At 35.5% G+C, this 22,760-nt stretch overlaps 1 protein-coding gene across 1 annotated transcript in view; it reads right to left on the bottom strand.

Annotated features, from left to right (window-relative positions):
- Positions 1-249: 249 nt before the first annotated feature.
- The window catches only part of PTPRQ (protein tyrosine phosphatase receptor type Q), a 287,252-nt gene continuing 264,741 nt past the window's right edge, over positions 250-22,760 (bottom strand). The window contains 7 exon segments of the mRNA XM_043967695.1: positions 250-364; positions 622-745; positions 5,855-5,990; positions 14,351-14,499; positions 16,736-16,861; positions 17,012-17,146; positions 21,017-21,093. Coding sequence (XP_043823630.1) covers positions 327-364; positions 622-745; positions 5,855-5,990; positions 14,351-14,499; positions 16,736-16,861; positions 17,012-17,146; positions 21,017-21,093 — 785 coding nt within the window. The 3' untranslated portion in view covers positions 250-326.

The raw sequence follows: 22,760 nt of genomic DNA, 5'->3' as shown, positions 1-22,760 counted from the left end.
CATGCTAAGGGGATGATAACTTCACATTATATTTGGCTCATTTAAAAAATGTGTTGATCTTTAAGATACTCTGGGATGTCTCTAAGGACACATTTATTTTAAAGGCAGACTATGTAATTCTGTGCAAATTTTTTTTTTAATTGAAGAAACTGCGTTGTCTAAATGTTTTCATAAAATAACTTACATTTTTGTAACAATCTGTAATAATATTGTAAAAAAAAGATTTTTTTAAGATTGCAAATTGTAATTCAGGTTAATAGGGGAATATGTTTGGCCCCTGGGGTTTGAAAACAAAATCCTCCAGATGTGATCTTTTGTCAGAAAATTTACATGGTGGTTTCTTCCCATTCAAGCTCAACATCACCTATAAACATAAAAGGATAGGTTACAAGAGAGAAATCATAGTTAAATCTGTATAATTTCAAGAATTTCAGTTAGAAGATGTAACATATATAAGTACCCCTACTGTGACTTGGGTTAAAGGGGAATAGAGGAATTCATGTTTACACTGACCAGCTACCTAAATGCTTATCAAAGTCTGCTCATTGTTTAAATAATGCACCTGCTGAGGGGTGGGGAGTGGGGGAGAAAATAAGTTGGGTACAACCTGTCTCTGTTTACCTTCCATGGCATCCAAAGAGTCCATCTTCTGAAGGGCTGAATAATTCACAAAACAGATGGGCTGATGGCTTCCCTTACTTGATAATAGGTCCAAAATGCATTGGTGCAAGAAAATGTATTGTGCCTGGAATGCAAAGAAGTGCAAAGTGAACCAAAAAATCTTTGAAGACTTATTTTGAAGAATAATACTAAACAATAAGAGCATAATGAAAGAGGCCATTGTTTTGGAGAGAGTGTACGCCATTTATAGTGCACATTTAGCAAAGTGCTGGGCATACAACATGTCCTTAATAAATGCTTGTTACTAGATTCATATCCCCATACATCCTGTCATTTCTGATGGCTTCAGGAATCTTTATCCAGGTTTTAAGCTGCAAGTGTTTGTTGAGATGGCTAAAAAAACAACAAACCATTCATTTGTACTTTTCTTCAATTTCATGTTTCATTTGATTGCTCATCCATTCAACAAGCAATCATTAAATGCTTACTATCTGCCATGAACATTGCTAGTAGTAGGCGATATGGAGATAATTTTTTTTTTAAAAGTCTGTTCTCAAAGAGCTTAAATTCTTTTGGAAGAAATGACAAATGAACATATAAGGAAACATAAAATATACACAGAGTAAATGCAGTCATTTTCTGGTAGAGGAGACCATAACAACTGGCGGGATGGTGTGGGGGGCAAAGCAGGAAAAGATACATTAGGATAAGGTAAAGAATAGACTCTCTTTTTAAATGCTTTATTAGGCAGCAGGGTTGTAAAGATGATGATCTTTGTAAAGCTGGATGTGGCAAGAACTTTCTAAGGGGAAATACTTTTTTAAGTCCCCACAGCTGTGTACCTGATATCAAACATTTGTAAATTCTAAATAATCAAATATAACTCTAACACAATGGGACACTCAAATTAGCCCTGAAGGTAGACCAAGAGTACTGTTCCCAATGGAAACATTTCCATAGTAAGCATTCAGTCTCCCAAGGATATCACTTTTTAGGAGGGCAAGTAGTTGGATGTATCAGTTCTCATGTTTGTTAAAAAGTGATTCTCTTGGGGCAGCTAGATGGTGGTGCAGTGGATAAAGCACTGGCTGTGGATTCAGGAAGGCCTGAGTTCAAATCCAGCCTCAGACACTTGACACTTACTAGCTGTGTGACCCTGGGCAAGTCACTTAACCCCCGTTGCCCCACAAAAAAAAAGTGATTCTCTTATACTATCTAGGTATATGGTATATCTCATGGTTGTGACCAGCCCCGTTAACCCTTCTTCTGAAAGGAGAGGGAAAAACAATGGCTGTTAAAACTTGTAACTGGGCATGTTATGGTACAATATGGTGCCTCTAGTCGTTCCTGAGATAATTCTGAGTGTGGGTAGACTTGTGATTTCAATCTATATAAAAATGCCCTCCACTGGAACAGAATGTCAATTTTCCACAATTATTATTATTATTAATGCATATTTCTACAATATTTTAAGATTTATAAAAGTTTAACAAGTAAAGATAACTACTATAATAATAATAACTAGAATTTATAGAGCACTTTAAGGTTTGCTAAGTACTTTACATACATTGTCTCAGTTGATATACACAATAGTACTGTGAGGTAGGAGCTATTTTTTTCCCCACTTTACAGATGAATAAACTGAGGCTGAGAAATGTTATAGTGGGTAAGTAACTGAGGCAGATTTGATGTTAACTCTTCATGACTCTAGGTCTACTACTCTATCTACCATACCACCTAGTTGTGGTAGAGAGGACAGATGGGAAAAATCTCACAGCTGTAACCACAGAATCCATAACTACAAGGATTATCCAAATCGTCCAGTATATTTTCTTTCCACATAAGGGGATCCAGAGCGGGGGAAATATTTTGGAGTGGTTCTGTGTCTCCAAATAGAGTTAAGGACAGGCACATTATCCATAAGATTCTCATGGGTCTTTAGGGCTATCTTGAAGAAAGTAGCTTGGGGCAATAGGGAGTAGTCTTGGAACCAAGAGTGGTATGTATTTGAGTCTTGAATTGGTTGTCTGACATTGGGTTACATACTTGACATTTTTGAGCTTCAGTTTCCACATTTCTAAGCTGAGCATAAAAATACAGTTGTTCTAAAGTGATTTGCAAAACATTAAAGTACTTTAGTGATTATTACTGGGGTTGTAAAGGTGCCCAAAACGTGGAAGGGGGTGGGGATACTCAAGTTAAGGTACCATTCCCATGGCTAACACGTGTCCATAAGTATTTTGATTTTGAGGACCTTGCGAAGATTTTGTTGCTTTCCAGTAGCTCCGTGGGGGCTAATCATGATAGCATCGAACTGTGTGAAATCAGAGGACCAGAGCAACCAAATGTACATGACAGAAAGTAGGTCTGTAATAGTTATAGCCATATAATGGTAGTTCTGTTTCTTCTCTAATATGAGGAAGGGGCACTGAGGAGGAACTAACAACTCTCCGAGGACAGAAATGGTTTCCTTTTTTTGGCTTTGTTACCCCCACACAAAGCCTGGCACATAGCAGCCATTTAACAAATGCCTGGTGAATTGAATTGGCATCAGAGTGCCCATTGAAAATGCTATAAAGCTGTTTCTTCTTATGAAGATTGCTGTATGTGTTATGATAGGCTGCTTTAAACCATTGTTATGGTGGAAGCTCTATTTGATAACATTAGATTAATATATGCATATAAATGGAAAGCTATGGAAATATTGTGATTTTACATATATGCTTATAGAATGTATTTTCATATATATGATGTGTGTGCATGTGTGTATGTAATGAAAGAAAGTCATGAAGGAGAGCTGGATAAAGAGCTATCCACAGAGCCAAGAAGGAACGGGTTCAAATCCTGCCTTGGCCACATAATGGCTGTGTGGCCTTGTCAAGTCCTTTAATCTCTCAGTTTTCTTGTAAATTCTCTAAGATTACAAATTGTAGTGAAGGTTCCCACCTGCATTATTAACGATAACTGTTTTATCTTGGAGTTTCCTGTACCAATGGGATCATAGTTTTAGTCCTGATTCTTCAAATATAATATGTAAATGAATCTATGGAACGTATTAGGTAAATCTTGTTGTTTTGTCTACATAAGTATGTAAAATAGATTCTCACACATGTTAATATATATGTTTATATTATTATATCATATATGTTTATATTTTATATGTTTATAATTTATATTAGACAACAACACATTAAAACACATTATATTAATGTATGTATGTATGTATGTATGTATGTATGTATGTATGTATGTATATTTCACCAAATTTGCAGGTCATTGGAGGAAAGAAAAGAATTACTTCCAAATGGAAAAGGTTTATTTTTGCAAAACTGTTTTTGCTACTATTATACCTAATCTAACATATAACCTCTTAATTATATATATATATATATATATATATATATATATATATATATATATATATGTGTGTGTGTGTGTGTGTGTGTATGTGTATGTATATATATAGCTATGTATGTTTATATTTACATACATATATTTTGTTGTTGTTTAGTCATTTCTGTCATGTCCAACTTGTCATGACCCCTTTGGGATTTTCTTGGCAAGATACTAGAATGGTTTGCTAATTCCTTCTCCATCTCATTTTACAGACAAGGAACTGAGGCACATAGGGGTAAAGTGAGTTGCCTAGAGTCAAATAGCTTGTAAGTGTCTAAGACCAGTTTTGAACCCAGGAAAATGAGTGTTCTTGACTTCAGGCTCAGTGCTCTATCCAATAGGGAGCCAGCTAGCTTTATATATATATGTGTGTATAGGACAGACATGCATGTACAAGCATGTTATGCATAGACATGTAAATGCATGTGTGTGCATATGCGTCATATATGCACATATAATAGATATACAATGCAAATATTGCATTGCATATGTGTACATGTTTTCATGTATATATGCATATGTTGTTAGGTGTAATTATTATATTATATAGACATAATTATTATGTTTATATGTATGTGTGTTCAAAACCATAGGTTTCTTACTTGTATCCAGAATTCTACTAACAGTCAGCATATAGAGAAAATTCCCTAAAATAATTTTGGCTCTTATTTTCAATACCTTTTGAAAAAGAAGGAGTGTTACATAGCAGAGAGAGAGAGAGCGAGCTGGCTTCAGAGTCAGGAAAACCAGGTCCTTAGTCCTGCCTCTGATAGCTACTGTCTATGTGACCTCGGGCAAGACTTTCATTCACAAGGCAACTCACTGACTCCAGATTGTAGAAGTGCTACTCTTCCTTGGTAGAAGGAGTTTCCGGGGAGTTCCACAAACCCATTAAATCATAGGTCTGTAGCAAATAAAAGAAAAATTTCACCAATATTAAAAATGAAAATGGATTGATGAATTTTGCTTCTGTTTTCTTTCCTTCTTGAGGCACAATTATTCTGAAGGAGAGTATCATTAGCAATAGATCTGACAGTGAGATAATTAGCCTTCAAATTATCCAAAGCCAATCACTTATTTATGTCAAAATTTTCTTTTTTAATGTAGAAATAGGATTTTTTTGTAAACTGTCAGAATAAATAAAATCTAATCAATACCTTGTATAAGGAGGAAGGGAAGGGAATCAGCATCCACATACGGCTTAATATGTCCCAGACACTTTACATATGTAATTTTATCCTCACAACACCCCTGAGAGATAGGTGCTGTTATTATCCTTATTTTTTAGTTAGGGAAACTAAGGCAAGGAGAGTTTTTTTTAAAGTGACATGCCCAGGGTAACAGAGCTATAACACTTTAATAAGCTGCCTAGTGGGGCAGCTAGGTGGCACAGTGGATAGAGCACTGAAATCAGGATGACTCATTTTCCTGAGTTCAAATCCAGCTTCAGACACTTCCAACTTGTATTAGTCTGGGCAAGTCACTTAACCCTGTTTGTCTCAGTTTCTCATTTGCAAAATGGGCTGGAGAAGGAACCACTCCAGTATCTTTGCCAAGAAAATCCCCAAATAGGGTCACGTAGAGTCAGACACAATGAAAACAGCAGAATAACAAAAGTTAGTGAGTAAATATTTGAGGTCAAGTTTGAACTCAGATCTTCCTGACTGCAGGTCCAGTACTTTCTCCACTGCCTCAGAAATTTGGTTCCAATTAACTCCTTTAAAGGCTCTGTGTCCTTGAAAATATTAAAGGGGAATTACCATTTCATTTTAAGGATTGTTTTCCATATACAAATTCTAGGTGGGTTCAGAGGACAACTGGTAACTTTCCATCTTACCAGGTTCTGTACCATGCACATTCTCTCACTTCTCAGTTCCGCTACAAGTCCATATATATCCACAAAATCATGGTCATTTATATGTTGTGTTAAGTGGTCCAGAGCAATAAAAACTCCAGTTCTTCCAACTCCAGCACTGTGAAGGAAACAGACCACAGAGTATGAGTAATTTATACTGTGCTTAGCAAATGGGGGCCTAGTGGGACAGTAAATAGAGTGTTGGGCTTGGAGTCAGGAGGACCTAAGTTCACATCTGGCCTCAGACACTTACTAGTTGTGAGACCCTGGGCAAGTCACTTAACCCTGTTTGCCTTAAGTTTCCTCATCTGTAGAATGAACTGAAGAAGGAAACGGCAAACCACTATAGTATCTTTGCCAAGAAAACCCCAAATGGGGTCATGAAGGGTTAGACATGACTAAAAAATAATTGAACAACAATAACAAGTTTCTTTCAAGCTCTAAATTTATAATGCTTATTGATGATGATAACAAAGAAAAGGACACATGTTGCTAAGAAATACTAACCATTTCAAAGAGGAAATTTTTCATAATATAGTGTGTAGCATAGTACTTATATCACAGTAGGATTTTAATAAATGCTTGTTGACTTGACTAAAAGGCTTTTCCCCCATTGTGTTGGAATGAAAGTGTTCTGTTCTCCTATACATTTCTTCATCTTTTCCTTAGTATGCTTATTTCTCAGATACAAACAACTGACGGATGATTTAAGGAGGCAGAGGAAAAAGAACACTGGACTTGGAGACTGCTCTAACTTTGAAAACTGTGTTAGAGACTTAATAGCTATGTGATTACAGGCAAGTCAGTGTGACCTCCCTCTTCCCGTTTCCTCATCTGTAAAATGTAGTAAAATGACAGCATTATTCTCTCGGCTCTTAACTTGATCTCACAAGTGAGGATCAAAGGGGAAAACATATAAAGTACTATATAAACCTTAGCTATTATAACTGGCTTTTATGATACTTTCACTTTAATGTTTTAGTATGTGCCTTATCCAGTGAAATTGGGGGGGGGCACAAACAAAACAAAACAAAAGATGACATCTCAATGAAATCAAGAAACCTCCACCTGAAACACATTTAACAACTTACACCACCCCATAGCATTAACTATATACTTGTTTGTAGTAGGCTTACTTCTAGGGAAGTATTGGAGTAAAATGGACAATGTGCTGATTTAAGACAGAACGTTCTTAACCTAGGGTCCATGCAAGTGGGTTCTTTTTTAATTTTGAAAATTATATTTCAATAGAATTGGGTTTTTGTCATTAGATTTTTGTATTATATTTTATGCATTTTAAAACAATACATTTTAAAAACATGATTCTAACTTGGGGGGTCCATAGGCTTTGCCAAACTGTCAAAGTGGTCCATGACAAACAAAATGTCAAGAATCCTTCTTTGAAGTAGGAAAACATGGATTCAGATCTTCCCTAAGACATTTCTTATATGATTTTGGCTTAGTCACTTATCTTCCCTGTACCTCACTTTCCTTTCCTGAAAATTAAGGGATTTGGAGCAAATGACCTTTGGGGCCCCCTTTAACTCTCAATGTGGTTGTTAATTAGATCAAATGTAAATTTTAAACTGTTATATACATACCAGTTTCTATCAATATATTAAATGGTATTGCATGCTTCTATGGAAAAGGATGGAGAAGGGGGCATCTAGTATACAAAGGGCTCAAAAATGAAGAGGTTAGGTAGCCTGTGAGTTTGTCACCAAGAAGCACAGATAAGATATGGAGGAGCCCAAGGATGCAGCTCATCATCAATGGCTTTTAATGCCCCCACAATCCCTGATTTTAGCAGCCCACAGTGCTGGCCAAGCAAGCCAGGGGAAATGTGATCCGAGAGGCTCATTCCAGGGATCAAACATGCGCTAGCAGAAAAGAGGGCATCACAATCATGTAGCTTCGAAGCCTCAAGGGCGGGTGTTGTTGTTATAAGGTTGTCATGGTATAAAACAAGGGTGTAGTCTGTGGAAATTATGTGGCTAAAAAAAACCACCACAAAACCCACATGCGTTTTATCTGCAGGATAGATGTAAAAATTACCATTGACTTCTTACTCTCAAACATGCATTCTGGATTGGAAATACAGTTTAAAATGTTTTTGTGGCTGAAAAAATATTACACATACATATATATGAATATAAATATAAATGTATATGTATATATATATATATATATATATATACATAACATGTATAAATGACAAATTTAGTTTACTCCTTATATTGTAAGCTCTTAAAGGCACGGACCATGTCTTTCAAAAATCTTCTTATTCCTCTGGCCTCGGCAAAGAGATCATAAGGCATAGTTATGGGACCACAGATCTAGAACAGTGAAAAAGATCAGAAACCACCCTCATTTTATGTTTAAGGATACTGAGCTCTGGGACAGTTAAATGGTTTGTTCGAAGTCACGGAGGTAGTAAGTACTAGAAGCATAATTTGATCCTAGGTCTTTTGTGCTGAAAATGAGCTGGCTTTTGCTGTGGAAAAGGAGAGACAGTATGGTAGAGCAAGTAAGGGTCTGGTCTAAGAGTCAGTCAGACCTGGATTCAGGTTTTGTCTCTGACACATTGTGTCTTTCTGACCATGGGCGAATAACTTGACTTCCCAGAGTTTTAGCTAACTCTATAAGATTCTTAATTATATACTTCTTGAAAATCTTTATCAGATCCTACATAAAGAATTTCCCATGCCAAAGAAATCATAGATCTACTCAACAAATATAAGTACCTTGGAGTGAATGTATATGTGTGCATATGTGTGTGTGTGTGTGTGTGTGTGTGTGTGTGTGTTGAGGAAAGGGGGCCTAGACTTATGATTACATCTAATATACAATATCCTTCCACTGATATAACTCTACTCCAACTTACAGTGTAATCCAGAAGTCTCTACACAGACAGGTTAATGTCCAGAGTAATATACTTAGTATGTATCATTGGTCAGACATGAACCCAGTTTTTCTTGACACTAAGGCAAGGCCTTTCATCATTCTACCATGGCGCCTTTCCTTGTCTACAGTAAACACTTTAACAAATGTTTCCTGGTGTTGGATAAGGACAATAATGAAAGGCATTATAATTGTGCTTGGTATTTGCTAATTCCTACATGGTCAGGTGGTAATTTCTATAACTAAGCAGGATATCAAGATACAGGGAAAGAGGTGATAGAGTCAAAAGTCATGAGATGGACAAAATATTAGAGCCAGGAAGACTACCCTCTTTGACTTACATGAGCAATGATTAAGGTCTCCTGCCGCCCCCCATTGAAAAAACCAATGAGGTTTACTGCTTTTGTTGTAGGGAACATAATTTGAATGGTAAAATGTTGACCTGCTGTGGAAGGATTTGGCTATATTAATATGATAAATAAAAGCAGAAGGGTAACAATCTGATTTGGAGTCTAGAAAAAGATGTTTAAAAATAAGAATTGGTCAGTATGTCTTTAACATCATTCAGAGGGGGCAGCTAGGTGGTGCAGTGGATAAAGCACTGGCCCTGGATTCAGGAAGACCTGAGTTCAAATCTGGTCTCAGATACTTGACACTTACTAGCTGTGTGACCCTGGACAAGTCACTTAACCCAATAGCCTCACCAAAACAAAACAAAAAAAACATCATTCAGAGGACAGGGGGCCTCTTGGACAATGGGCAATTTTATCTCATTCTATTTCATAGTTATAGTCTTACATTAAAGGTGATTCATTAGAGACAGCATGGTGTAGAGGGAATAGCACTGGGTTTGTAATAATAATAAAAAAAACTAGGTACAAATACTGGCTGAAAGACCTTATGAGATATGTGACCTTCAGAAACACACAAATCCTTTTTACCTCCTTTTCTTCATCTGAAAAGTGAGAATAATATTAACTTCCCAATATGTCCCTCATATGACTCATATGGAGAATATACTTTTTAAAACTTAAAGAGGTATATGCTTGTAAACACATTATAAGCACACATTAAGGAAAATCATATTTTATTATTCAACTTTTTCTTATATATTATTCCATGTATGACAAGGAACCTTTTCTACATTTGGCCAAATTTATCCAAAGAAAGAGGCTCTAGGGAGGAATTCTAATATTGAACTACTCTAGAATGGTATATGAAGAAGTTCAGGGTTAATTTCAAAATGGCATATGATTTATATCAATGGTCTAGGCTTAAGAAAGATAAAGGCAGTAATGTGGAGAATAAAAATATATTATAAATATTACTGAAGAATAATTTGTCCCAGTGCCTTCTCTTCAGGTACTTCAAAAACTTATAATTACCGTGATTTTTACTTTTATCTAAATTAAATTTAATAATCTTATATAAATTTAATGTTAGTTCCCCTAGCTCCCAATAAGCCATTGTACATAGATATAGGCTCTTGAACACTCACTTTAAATTAAGATAGAAATTCTTTAAGGTGTTATTTATAGTACAAAACTACTAATTCCTTATTTATCTAGCTGTAACCTCTGTAATTGTAGATTTATTGGTTGGTTGATCATTAAAAGATCTACATAATTGAGGAAAAAACTTACAAACATCTAGAGAAACATATAGTTGCTATCTTTTCCACTAATCTCTGAGACTAAAAAAAAAAAGCAATTACCAGAAGGAGCAAAAATTTTAATTTATAATTAACTTATAGTAAGCAAGTTCCAGGTCTAAAGAAAAACAGATTTCTCAGAGCCAAGATGGAGGAGTAAAGCAAGGACTAGGTTGAAGTCTCCCAAATTCTTCTCCAAAAAAACATTAAAATAATGCCTCAAAATGAATTCTAGAGTGGTAGAACCAACAAAAGAATTGGATAAAAACCATTTTACAGCTCAAGACAACTAAGAAGGTCATCTGGGAAGGTCTGTTGCACTGAGGCGTCAGTGGAGTATAGCCCAGTGCAGGTAACATCCCCATAAAACAACAAAAGGCCTTGGGGATAACTGAATCAGTAACAGCAGGTTCTAGAGCTCTCAGCCCATGGATGGTAAGGATGTTGGAAAGCTTGTCAGAAAGAGATTACAGAAAACCCTTTGCTGGCACTGGGAGTAGGACTTTGTTACATTGCTCATACATGGATCCAGGTCACAACCCCAGGAAAGGAGGAGCACCAGCAGCAGTGGGGACCCTAGTCATAGTTCCAGGGTGAAAAAGAGGACTTGCCATTACTCAGAGAACATATTTGAAGAAGAGAGACACACACAGAATAAAAAAGGGGGGCTGGAACAGAATCTATTATGCTTCAGATGAAGTTTTTTAAAAAGGAGGGGTAGCAATCGTGATCTCAAAGAGAAAGCAAAAACATCTCATTTCAAAAGATAAGCATGGAAACTACATTTTACTAAAAGGTTCCATAGACAATGAAATAATATAAATACTAAATATACATGCACCAAATGGTATAGCATCCAAATTCTTAAAGGAAAAGTTAAATGAGTTATAGAGAGAAATAGACACTGAAACTACACTAGTGGGGGATCTCAACTTTCCCCTCTGAACAAGATGAATCTTACAATTTTTTTTTTGGTGAGGCAATTGGGGTTAAGTGACTTGCCCAGGGTCACACAGCTTAAGTGTTAAGTGTCTGAGGCTAGATTTGAACTCAGGTCCTCCTGACTCCAGGGTCAGTGCTCTATCCACTGCACCAACTAGCTGTCCCCATTTTTTTTTAAAAGAAGTTAAGGAGGTGAATAAAATTTTAGAAAAGTTAGATATGATAGACCACTGGAGAAAATTGAGTGGGAACAGAAAGGAATATACTTTTTTCTCAGTGATACATGACTACCTACAAAAAAATGGCCTACACAAAAATTTATCATGTATTAGGGCCTAAAATCCTCACAACCAAATGCAGGAAAGGTGACTATTAAATGTACCCCTTTCAGATCATAATGCAATAGAAATTACATTCAATGAAGGCTTGTGGAAACAAATTTAAAATTAATTGGAAATTAAATAATTAAATCTTAAAGAAAGATTGGGTAAAAGAACAAAATATAGAAATAATGAAGAATTTCATTAAAGAGAATGACAAGAATAAGACAACATACCAACATTTACGGAATTTAGACAAATCAGTACTTGGGGGAAATCAGATATAAATTTCTAAATATATAGATATCATTCTCTAAATGCTTACATTAATGAAATAGAGAAAGAACAAATCAATTAATTGGGCATCAAGTAAAAAAAAAACCAGAAAAACAACAAATTAAAAATTCCCAATTAAACACTGTTAGAAATTCTGAAAATGAAAGGAGAAGTTAATAAAACTGAAAGTAAGAAAACCATTGAACTCATAAATAAAACTAGGAATTGGCTTCATGAAAAAAACATAAAATAGAGAAACCATTGGGTAATTTGATTAAAAAATAAAAGGAAACCAAATAACCATTATCAAAATGAATAGGGTAAATTCACCACCAATGAAGATGAAATCAAAGCAATTATTAGGATCTATTTTGCTCAGTTATATATCAATAAATCTGACAATATAAGTGAAATGGATGAATATTTACAAAACTATAAATTGTCCAGAAGAGGAAATAGAATCCTTAAGTAACCCTATCTTAGAATTAAACAAGCTCTCAATGAGATCTCCAAGAAAAAATCACCAGGACCAGATGGATTCACAAGTGAATTCTATCAAACATTTAAAGAACAATTAATTACAATACTATATAAACTATTTGAAAAAATATATAGGCGGATAAGCAGTTCTTCCAAATTCCTTTTATGATACAAATATGGTGCTTATCCCTAGACCAGGAAGATGAGAAACAGAGAAAGAAAACTATAGACCAATTTCCCATATGAATATTGATGCAAAATTTTATTTGTTTTTGCTGTCTCTTTGGATTTTTTTTGTGGGGCACTGAGGGTTAAGTGACTTGCCCAGGGTCCCACAGCTAATAAGTGTCAAGTGTCTGAGGCTGGATTTGAACTCAGGTCCTCCTGAATTCAGGGCAGGTGCTTTATCCACTGTGCCACCTAGGTGCCCCAATGCAAAATTTTAAAATAAAATACCAGTAAAGAGATTACAGCAAAACATCAGAAAGATAATACACAATGGCCTGGTGGGATCTATACCAGGCTGGTTCAAAATATCAGGAAAACTATCAGCATAACTGATTATATAAATAACAAAACAACAAAAATAATACTATTATTTCATTAGATGGAGAAAAAGATTTTGATGAAATATAACACATACCTATTAAAAACAACAGAAGGCACAGGAATAGTTTTCCTTAAAATTACAAGTAATATCTACCTAAAACCATCAGGAAGCATTATCTAATTAACAATTAACTATGATCTCCAAATCAATTTACTAAATATTATTTATTTAACAAATGAAAGAAAACCTTTCCTATAAATGTTCCTTCATTTTTCACTTTTCCCCATGTTTATATGCATGTGCATGTGTATATGCCCACATACATATATGTATACACAATACAAAACCACATTTATTGTATATGAATTTTCATGATATAATACATATATATAACTCAGACTGTCCTGGAAAACCCAACCAATAAACTATATTGGTACTGTATCTGCATCATTATTATAGACCCAACTGTTGCTCAAAATCATAACACTGATCAAGGAGGGAGGGGAAAGGAAAACAAACAAAAACACTTAAGATTAATAATTCTAATAGAAATTACCATACCAAAACCTCATCATCTACCAATTATCTAGAAGGAAAACCTTTTAAATTATAGAGACCTAGCAGAAGAAATCATAAATCCATGGGAATCGGTTGAAGTGCATGTCATTTTCCTAATCCTGTCTGCTATTGGACTTGTATTGAAGATGTTTTCCATGAGTCTGCAGAAAATGCACTCACATCCCAGTATTGCCCTATAGAAAGAAGCTATTTTATAAACCTGAAAAAATATCCGTAGAACATCAAGTCAGAAAGATTAATAGTAGAATAACTACTTGTGCCAGGAATACTTCTATCTGACCTCCATCAAATAAAATGAGAAGAACGATTTTTCTGTAAGGGTTAGAGACTGGATCTATGATTTCCTTGGTGATAGAGGATTTAATGGGGGATTTTTCTATAGTAGAAGAAGTAATAACAACAATAATAACTTCTGGCTGTACAGCATTCCAGGGTTTACCAAATATGTTAGCTCTTTTGAATTTAAATGAAAATTCTGGAGAATGCTCATGAAAATCAGGTGTCAATGTGAACAAAAAGCATTTTTGGATCACACAGTGAAGGACACAATTCTTTTTAGCATGGGGGACTCCAGGTGTGGAAATTCCTTCCTTCCACTAATGAAGACAGCATGACCAAGTAGATCAGTTTTAGGGAGTTGCTTAAAGCACAAAGAAAGATCTTTATAAGCAGTATTTGAATATTGACCTTCCTGATTCAAAGGCTAAACTCTAGCCACAGTGCTTCCATTCTTTGATTATTTAAAATTTTAAAGTCCATTTGACCATATTTAAACTTACCTGCAATGTACAACCATTGGTGTGGTGTCATGGGCTCTGCTTGCTCGAATTAGCTTCACAAAGTGAATTAATGGTGCACTATTTTCAGGAACCCCATGTTCGGGCCAAGCCGTAAAGTTACACTGTCGAACTGTCATACAATCCCCATGCTGGCAACCATGTCAGATTAAAGAAGTATCATCAAAGTTATATCATCATAACCATAAAGAATGAAAATAGCAGATCTAAAAACATATTGCAGGTAACACTAAAGAAATAACTAGCTAAGCTTTAATATGTCTATTCCGTATGACAGATATTTCATTTTATAAAAGACTCAACACTGATATAGTGAGGAGAATTTGACTCTTAATAGAGCAAGAGATTGATAAGGATGTCTACAAATAGCTATTTCCATAGCATTTTCATTCATATTTATTATACAGTATAATGGAATTCTGGATTTGTGTTCATAAAGTTAGGTTTAGCAAAAGAAATTTTAGAACCCAAACTTAAGCAAACTATACAGATATGGCTGGAAAATATGAAGAGCCTTGTACATAGATTGTAAGATGGACTGGGATTGGATTTGGATATGGGGAAATCCCAGGTGAGGAAACTTCCCTGATCAGTATGGATGGGTACATTCACTGCAACTTAATAGTATTAGACAGTTGCCTTGAATATTGAGAGGTTACATTATTACCATGGATCACACAGCAGATGTTAGAGACTAGACTTGAACCCAGGCCTTCCTGGCTTTGAGGTCAGTTCTCTTTCCAACTAAGCCCTGATGAACATTAATGTGTGTGTGTACATATACATACATACATACATATATATGTATATATAATGTATGTATATATATATATAATGTGTACATGTGTACATAAGCATAAATAGCAATTATATAGCTATGGGTGTACATATATTTTTATGTAAATAAGAATGAAAACTCAGGAATGGAAACATTCTGAAATATAGAAACCTGGATCATCTGGATTTCTCTGTTGAGAATTATTAGATCTCTCTTTCCTTGTACATAAAATGAAAGGGTTGGACTCACTAGAAGATTTCTAAGGACCGTTCTCACTCTAAATCTAATACTTTTTTTCTTTCTGCTTGTTATTTTTTCCCTCTACCACTGTTTTGATATGAAGTCCTTCTATGTTTTGCTTTCTGCCATAATGATTTCCCCATTTTCTCTCCAATTATGCCCCTCATTTTCCTCTACCTTGGAATGTTCCCCCATAGACACCTTGATATTTCCATTCCCTATCTGTCTTTGATCCCCTAAAAGGTACCAAAGACCAGGGAGAGGAAGTCAGCTAGATGACTAGATATGGTAGAATATAGCAGAGTGAAACTGTTATACTTAATATAGTTCAATTACAGTGGTATAGATGTTTTACTGTGATATGGAGATGATACTGGATTCTAAGCCTGGTCTAACTGTGGAGTGCAAACTTGGAAAAGTCCTGCCAAGCTACCAAGTCCAACATGGTTCCATTCATAAATGCTCAGTGCAAAAGGAAGTGGCCTCGGGGAATTAAACATTTATTAAGCTTAGGACTATGTTAGTCACTGGGGATAGGAAGATAAAATAGAAATAGCTTTTGCCTTCAAATTTATATTCTGTAGTGATAAACATTTTAGGTTGCAACAACTCTATTGTCCACTTAGGCACAAGGGGGGTGTAATCTGTGACAATGTAAGGGGTAATCAAAAATCACATATCCTAGAAATATGAAATAAGCAGACAAAATAGACTACAGGTTTTTTCCTACTCCGGTATGATGCTTAAACTCTATGTAATTTAATCAAAGAACTTAGACTCTGTGACTTTTAATTTTTTTTTTTTACAAAATGTTTGCTCTGTTAACTCCCTTAACTGATATAGGTCACAACTAATCTATTACTTATAGCCTTTTTTTTTTTGGTGAGGCAATTGGGGTTAAGTGACTTGCCCAGGGTCACACAGCTAGCTGCCCTCTGTATTGAGTATTTCATTTCCTACATACACTATAAGTTGTTTCCATCAATAAAAAGTAATCTCCTTGGGGCAGCTAGATGGCGCAGTGGATAAAGCACCAGCCCTGGATTCAGGAGTACCTGAGTTCAAATCTGGCCTCAGACACTTAACACTTACTAGCTGTGTGACCCTGGGCAAGTCACTTTACCCCAATTGTCTCACCCCCCCCCCCCAAAAGTAATCTCCTTGATCACAGATCTGTTTCATTTTTTTTTTATGTCCAAAACTTAGCACATCCCTGGAACACACTGGGTTAATGTTTATCCTATTGAATTGAAGGTCAAATGACTACTTATCGTTATTGAGATGAGTTTTTTTGAACATTTCCCCTCCATTTCCTAACTTTAATAATTTCCTCTTTTCTTTGATTTTACCCTTTCAATTTTCAGGTCTCTGATGGTCCAATCAATCTGAATGTCTTCTAATACTTTGGTAATCACTATATCTCCAAATACAGTCACCGGCTTGTTGTCTTCTGGCCAATACTGATGGCATCGGATCTGAAGAGATAAGAAGTCGTGACAATACAAACTTCTTATATTAACCTCTGATTAAATCAGATGCCTTATCACTTTTATATCCCGAAAAATATCACAAAGCAATGCAATTATAAAGCACAGATTTTATGAAAGAATTTAAAAGTAACTCACTCGTCCTTTTTCAAAACATTGTGTTAGCATCACTAAAGTTTTTGCTCTGGTTTCCCAGACCATTCGCCAAAAATCCCCAACTGTTCCAGGTAATGGTCCTTGGGTAGCAATAAATTCATTTGGACATAGGTAACCCTAGAAGAAGAAGAAGAAGAAGATAATGTATATTGCATCCTAACTCAGAAAGAACACTATTGCTTTTGTTCATCAGAAGACTTTACATGACTATTAGAGCCTGGTTATTTTTCCCAGGATAAAAACAAATTCAATACCTAAAATTTCTCATTTAAGCATTTGTTGCAATAATCAGCTACAAAATACTCTGTTCAGTGATGGACTGTTAGAATGCACTTAGGAGTTATCATCATTAAGAGGAAACACAAATGTAGCATGAAATGATGATGAGTGAGATGAACAGAACCAGGAGAACATTGTACACAGTATCAACAACATTGTGTGTTCATCAACTCTGATAGATTTGATTCTTTTCAGCAATATGATGGTCCAAGATAATTTCAAAGGACTCGATGGAAAATGCTATCCAAATTCAGAAAAAAAAGAACTGTTGAATCTGGATTCAGATTGAACCATACTATTTCTATTATTTTGTAGTTGTTTTTCTTTTTTTAAAGGTTTTTCCTTTTTGCTCTGATTCTTCTCTCATTACATGACTAATGCAGAAATATGTTTAATGTGATTGTACATATATCACCTATATCAGATTATTTGCTGTCTTGGGAAGGGGGAAGGGAGGGGAAGGATGGAGAAAAATTTGAAACTAGAAATCCTATAAAAACAAATGTTGAAAATTGTATCCAAATGTAACTGGAAAATAATAAAATGTTTATATGGGAAAAAAAGAAGCAACACAAATGCCTCAAGAATAGGCCATTCCAGACGAACTTCATTGTGGCATTTCACCAACATATATACCTGGATTTAAGATAAGCATTTCAGGCACACAAGATGGGGCAATGTGGGTTAGATCATATTATAACAGATGTCTTTGGAACAGGGCAGACCACTTAATGTAAAGAGTAATCATTAATGTATCTATGTTGACTTGGAGGGGGAAATCTAGAACAATGCTCTAGGGTGTTGTCCAATATTTTCATTAACTTTTTGTTTGTTTGTTGTTTGTTTTGTTTTTTGAAGGGCAATGACGGTTGAGTGACTTGCCCAGGATCACACAGCTAGTAAGTATAAAGTGTCTGAGTCTATATTCGAACTCAAGTCCTCCTGAATCCAAGGCTGATGTTTTATCCACTGTGCCACCTAGCTGCCCCATTTTTATTAACTTGGATGATGGCAGCATGGCATAATAGCTATAGAGCTGGCCTTGGAACCAGAAAGACTTGGGTTCAGGTCCCACCTCTAACATTAAACACTGGCTGTATTACCCTGGGCAAGTAATTTAACCTCTTTGTTCTCTGAGGAACTCTCTAAGATTATAAAGTTGCAGAGAAGGTGCCAACATGGATTGGTAGAGGGAATTTCCTCAACCAAGGAGCATCCTAGAGTTTACAGTTTCTAGAAACCAAGGCTCAAGCTTTATTCATATCTACGAAAACATGGATGACATGCTTATCAAGTTTTTAGACACATACATGTATTTCAGTCAATTCACATTTTTTTTTATTTTCTGTAAACTTGTTTTCTGATCAGTGAACTTTTAGTTGATTTCCTAGAGTGCTCACAAATATTTGATAGCTGTAATTCAATATAATTGATTTACTTTAAAATTTCATATATTTTCTTTTATGTACTTCAAAATATTTTTTCTGAGAAGGGCTCAGTTGGTTTCAACTGCCTTCCAAAGAGTTCCATGACACAAAATCATGAAGACGTCTTGTTATAGAGAGATCGGACTTATTCTATAAAGCTTTAGAGGGCAGATAAAGTATTAGTGGGTGGATATTTCAGGAAGACAGATTTGGGGCTCAGTATATGAGGAAGTGCTAACAATTATGAATCTATATAGGGAAAGACTAACAATTATAACTCTTCAAAAAGTGTTGTTACCTGCTATGAAGAAGTAGGAATATGATCTTTCTGGTGCTGTTTGTGCAAATTTGGAGGTGTGAAAAATCTTGACTTATAAATTTGCCACATGTGGTTTTATATGTTCTATTGTGGGAAGGAGAGGGCATCAATTTCAGTCAGATAGCTTTTGTAAATTTCTTTGGCTAGAATACTTTCATGTATTTTGCATTACTTAATCCATTCCTTTATGAATACATCTCCACAAAATGCCCTGTAGAAGTCAAGTGTGTTATAAAAAGGGAAATGTAACTGGGAAAGCTATAGAGCTGGCTGTGGGGGTCCATTTGGTGGGTCTAATAATCCTAAACAGAAGCCTAGCTAGGAAATCATGCCAAGATTGGAGACATTTAGAAATTTTAGAGAGGAAACCAGTACTCAGGCCAATTTAGTCTTCAACTGGCCCTACAGAGTAGCATAACTCTCTGGAAAGTTCTGGAAATCAGACCGCTTTTGGCAAACTTTTTTCATGATTGTTTCATGAGAAAACAGGGTACTGATGTGTTTAAGTACAGGCTAGATGACCATCAATTAGGTATACTGTAGGGGGAAATTCCTGATGGATAAGGGGGTGACCCTCTCTATATGTTGTCTTCATTTAATAGAAAATTTTGTGTGTGTGTGTGTGGAGAATGTAAATTTCTTGACAGAAGGGACTGATATGCTTGCTTCTTTGTGTGTTTTCAGTTCTTAGCACAGTGCCTGGTTCATAGTGAACACTTAAATTATCTGTCAGTTTGTCTGTCTATATCTATCTATCTATCTATCTATCTATCTATCTATCTATCTATCTATCTATCTATCTATCTATCTTCTATCCTTTAAGGTCCCTTACAAATCAGTGGGAAACTATGATTTGATGCTCAAATTCTCCCTTTATATGCATTTGTGCTGGGCTTTGGCTGGAAAAGTGATTTCTCTGGTACAGGGAACTTCTACTTTTTGCTTTCCAATGACAAAATTGACACTATCAGTGCAGATTACCAGCTCTTTTGCAGTTTATGGTATTAGAGAGAAGCCTGGCATCCTGATCAATTAAGTATCTGTCAAAGGTGAGACCTGAACCCAGTTCATACTAAACAGTTCTCTATCTACCACATTTCTCATGTCGAATTATATCTTACAGGTAAAGCAAACACAAGCTCTAGGCTCAGTAGTTATCCAAACACAAGTCCTTATTAAAAATTAAAAACAGGGGGCAGCTAGGTGGCGCAGTGGATAAAGCACCAGTCCTGAATTCAGGAGTACCTGAGTTCAAATCCGGCCTCAAACACTTGACACTTACTAGCTGTGTGACCCTGGGCGAGTCACTTAACCCCCATTGCCCCACAAAAAAAAAAAAAAAATTAAAAACAATTGGAAAAAATCCTTACTCACTGACTTCCAGGTATTGTTGTTCAGTTGTTTTTGAATTTTGTTTCACTCTTTGTGACACCATTTGGGGTTTTCTTGGCAGAAACTGGAATGATATGCTACTTCCTTCTCCAGCTCATTTTAAAGATGAGGAAACTGAGACAAACAGGATTAAGTGACTTGCCCAGGGACATAGCTAATAAGTACCTGCAAGATTTGAACTAAGGACTCTAGGTCCAGGCATTCTATCCACTGCACCTCCTAGCTTCCCCAAATCACAGGTATATATGACTTTTTTTTTTTTTTTTGGTTTTTGGTGAGGCAATTGGGGTTAAGTGACTTTCCCAGGGTCACACAGCTAGTAAGTGTGTAAAGTATCTGAGGCCGGATTTGAACTCAGGTCCTCCTGAATCCAGGGCCGGTGTTCTATCCACTGTGCCACCTAGCTGCCCCATGACTTTTTATAACATATTACTTTATAAACCACATAATTTTGCTACATGAAAATCAGTGGAAGTTTGCACGTATCTGCTGCTTGAAAGAAGATGGAAAAGGAATATAGATACAATCTTAGAAATGTAACGAAAAGCCAGATAACACACATATACTTACAGACACATAGCTGGCATTGATGTAATCAGATCCTGGTATACTGGCATCTGCTATTAGTTTCACTCTGTTGTTATTATCTATGTAAAAAAAATAAACTTCATCAATGTTGATTCTTAACTGGAAATGAGAAAAAGTTTAGCATAGTACTCAATTATAGTAAATTGTAATTCTGAAGAGTTTTGAAAGTAACCCATGCATCTTCAAGCTTAAACATATATTATGCATATATATATATATATATATATATATATATATATATATATATATATATATATACACACTTAACCTGATATGTTTATATCACTAAAGAAAGGGAAGCATGGTGAAGTAAATGCAGTGTTGGATTTTGAGTTAGGAAGTCCTGGTTCAAATTCTACCTCCAGGGACAGCTAGGTGGCGCAGTGGATAGAGCACCGGCCCTGGAGTCAGGAGTACCTGAGTTCAAATCCGGCCTCAGACACTTAACACTTACTAGCTGTGTGACCCTGGGCAAATCACTTAACCCCACTTGCCTCACTAAAAAAAAACAAAAAACAAAAACAAACAAAAAACCCCCCACAAAAAACAAATTCTACCTCCAACACTTACTGCTTATGTGACCATGGGCAAGTTATTGTGCATCAGTTTCCTCATCTATGAAATGAGAATATTAAACCCTTTAGTACCTAACTCCAATAGGGTTGTGAGTCTCAAAGCACACAAAAAATTAATTCCTGCCTGAAGCATGATAAGTCTCAAAAGCAGTAATGTATATAAAATGCTTTGCAAACTTAATATGCTCTATAGATGTCAGCAATTATCATGATAGGGAAAGGTTCCACTTGATTGAGAAAGGACTTTTTTGTATTCCTGCATAATAAAAACATCTTAATGGATTTCTGTTTAATACTGTTATTACTGAAGGGAACACATTAAGTGTCCGGAAACCAAGAAATTAAACCTTCATTATATTGGAAAGCTTTCACAAGGCCTACTTTATCTGATAATATATTCTTCTCTGTATCCATTTGCTAGTAATTATAGTATTTTTAAGCTTGTGAGCTTCATATATGAAGGTGTTAAAATCCTGCTTTCAACCTTATGGTAAAATTTCATACATTTATAAGAGCAAAGTCTTATGGTTCAGCCTCTAAAAGTAAGCATGTATATTACATACAGTCCTCCTTGGTCTAAAATTCTCAGATGATTTGGGAATATCATTTCCTAAGGGGTGATATTCATTCATAATTAATGTCAGTTCCCTCCTCATATTGCATAGAAATTGGGAATAAAAGAGCCATGTGGAAAGTATTCCACTAAATAATATGCTTGGGGTCAGTTTGGGAGGAAAGAAGTAGTGGTAATTGGTGGCAATATAACATTTTAGAAGGAGTAGGAATTTTTATTAGTACTTGAGGGAAGGATAAATTTAGTGAGCCTGTCATGTATAGTCTGATGCCTTAAGGAGATATGCAAATGTAATCAAAATGAAGACGAGAGAACATTTGTGAAACCTGCTTTCAGAACCTTGGGATTGATCCTACAGGGTGAATAAACAACTTCTCAGTTGAAGGTCGAGAACTTTAGAAGGAAACTTTACTGTTTTTATTTAAATAGGTACTTATAGTGCTTTCGTTTCATAAATAAAATAATAGGATCACACAGAGCTAGAAGGGATATTAGAGATAATTATAGTAAAATAATAATATAATAAATAGTAGGATAGGCCTTGAATCTATGATTTCTATCAAAATAGGCCAGTACC

This window comes from Dromiciops gliroides, chromosome 5, assembly GCF_019393635.1.
Source record: "Dromiciops gliroides isolate mDroGli1 chromosome 5, mDroGli1.pri, whole genome shotgun sequence".
In the NCBI taxonomy this organism is placed as follows: domain Eukaryota; kingdom Metazoa; phylum Chordata; class Mammalia; order Microbiotheria; family Microbiotheriidae; genus Dromiciops; species Dromiciops gliroides.
Note: the sequence above shows the minus strand (reverse complement) of the source record. Positions and strands in the feature narration are given on the sequence as shown.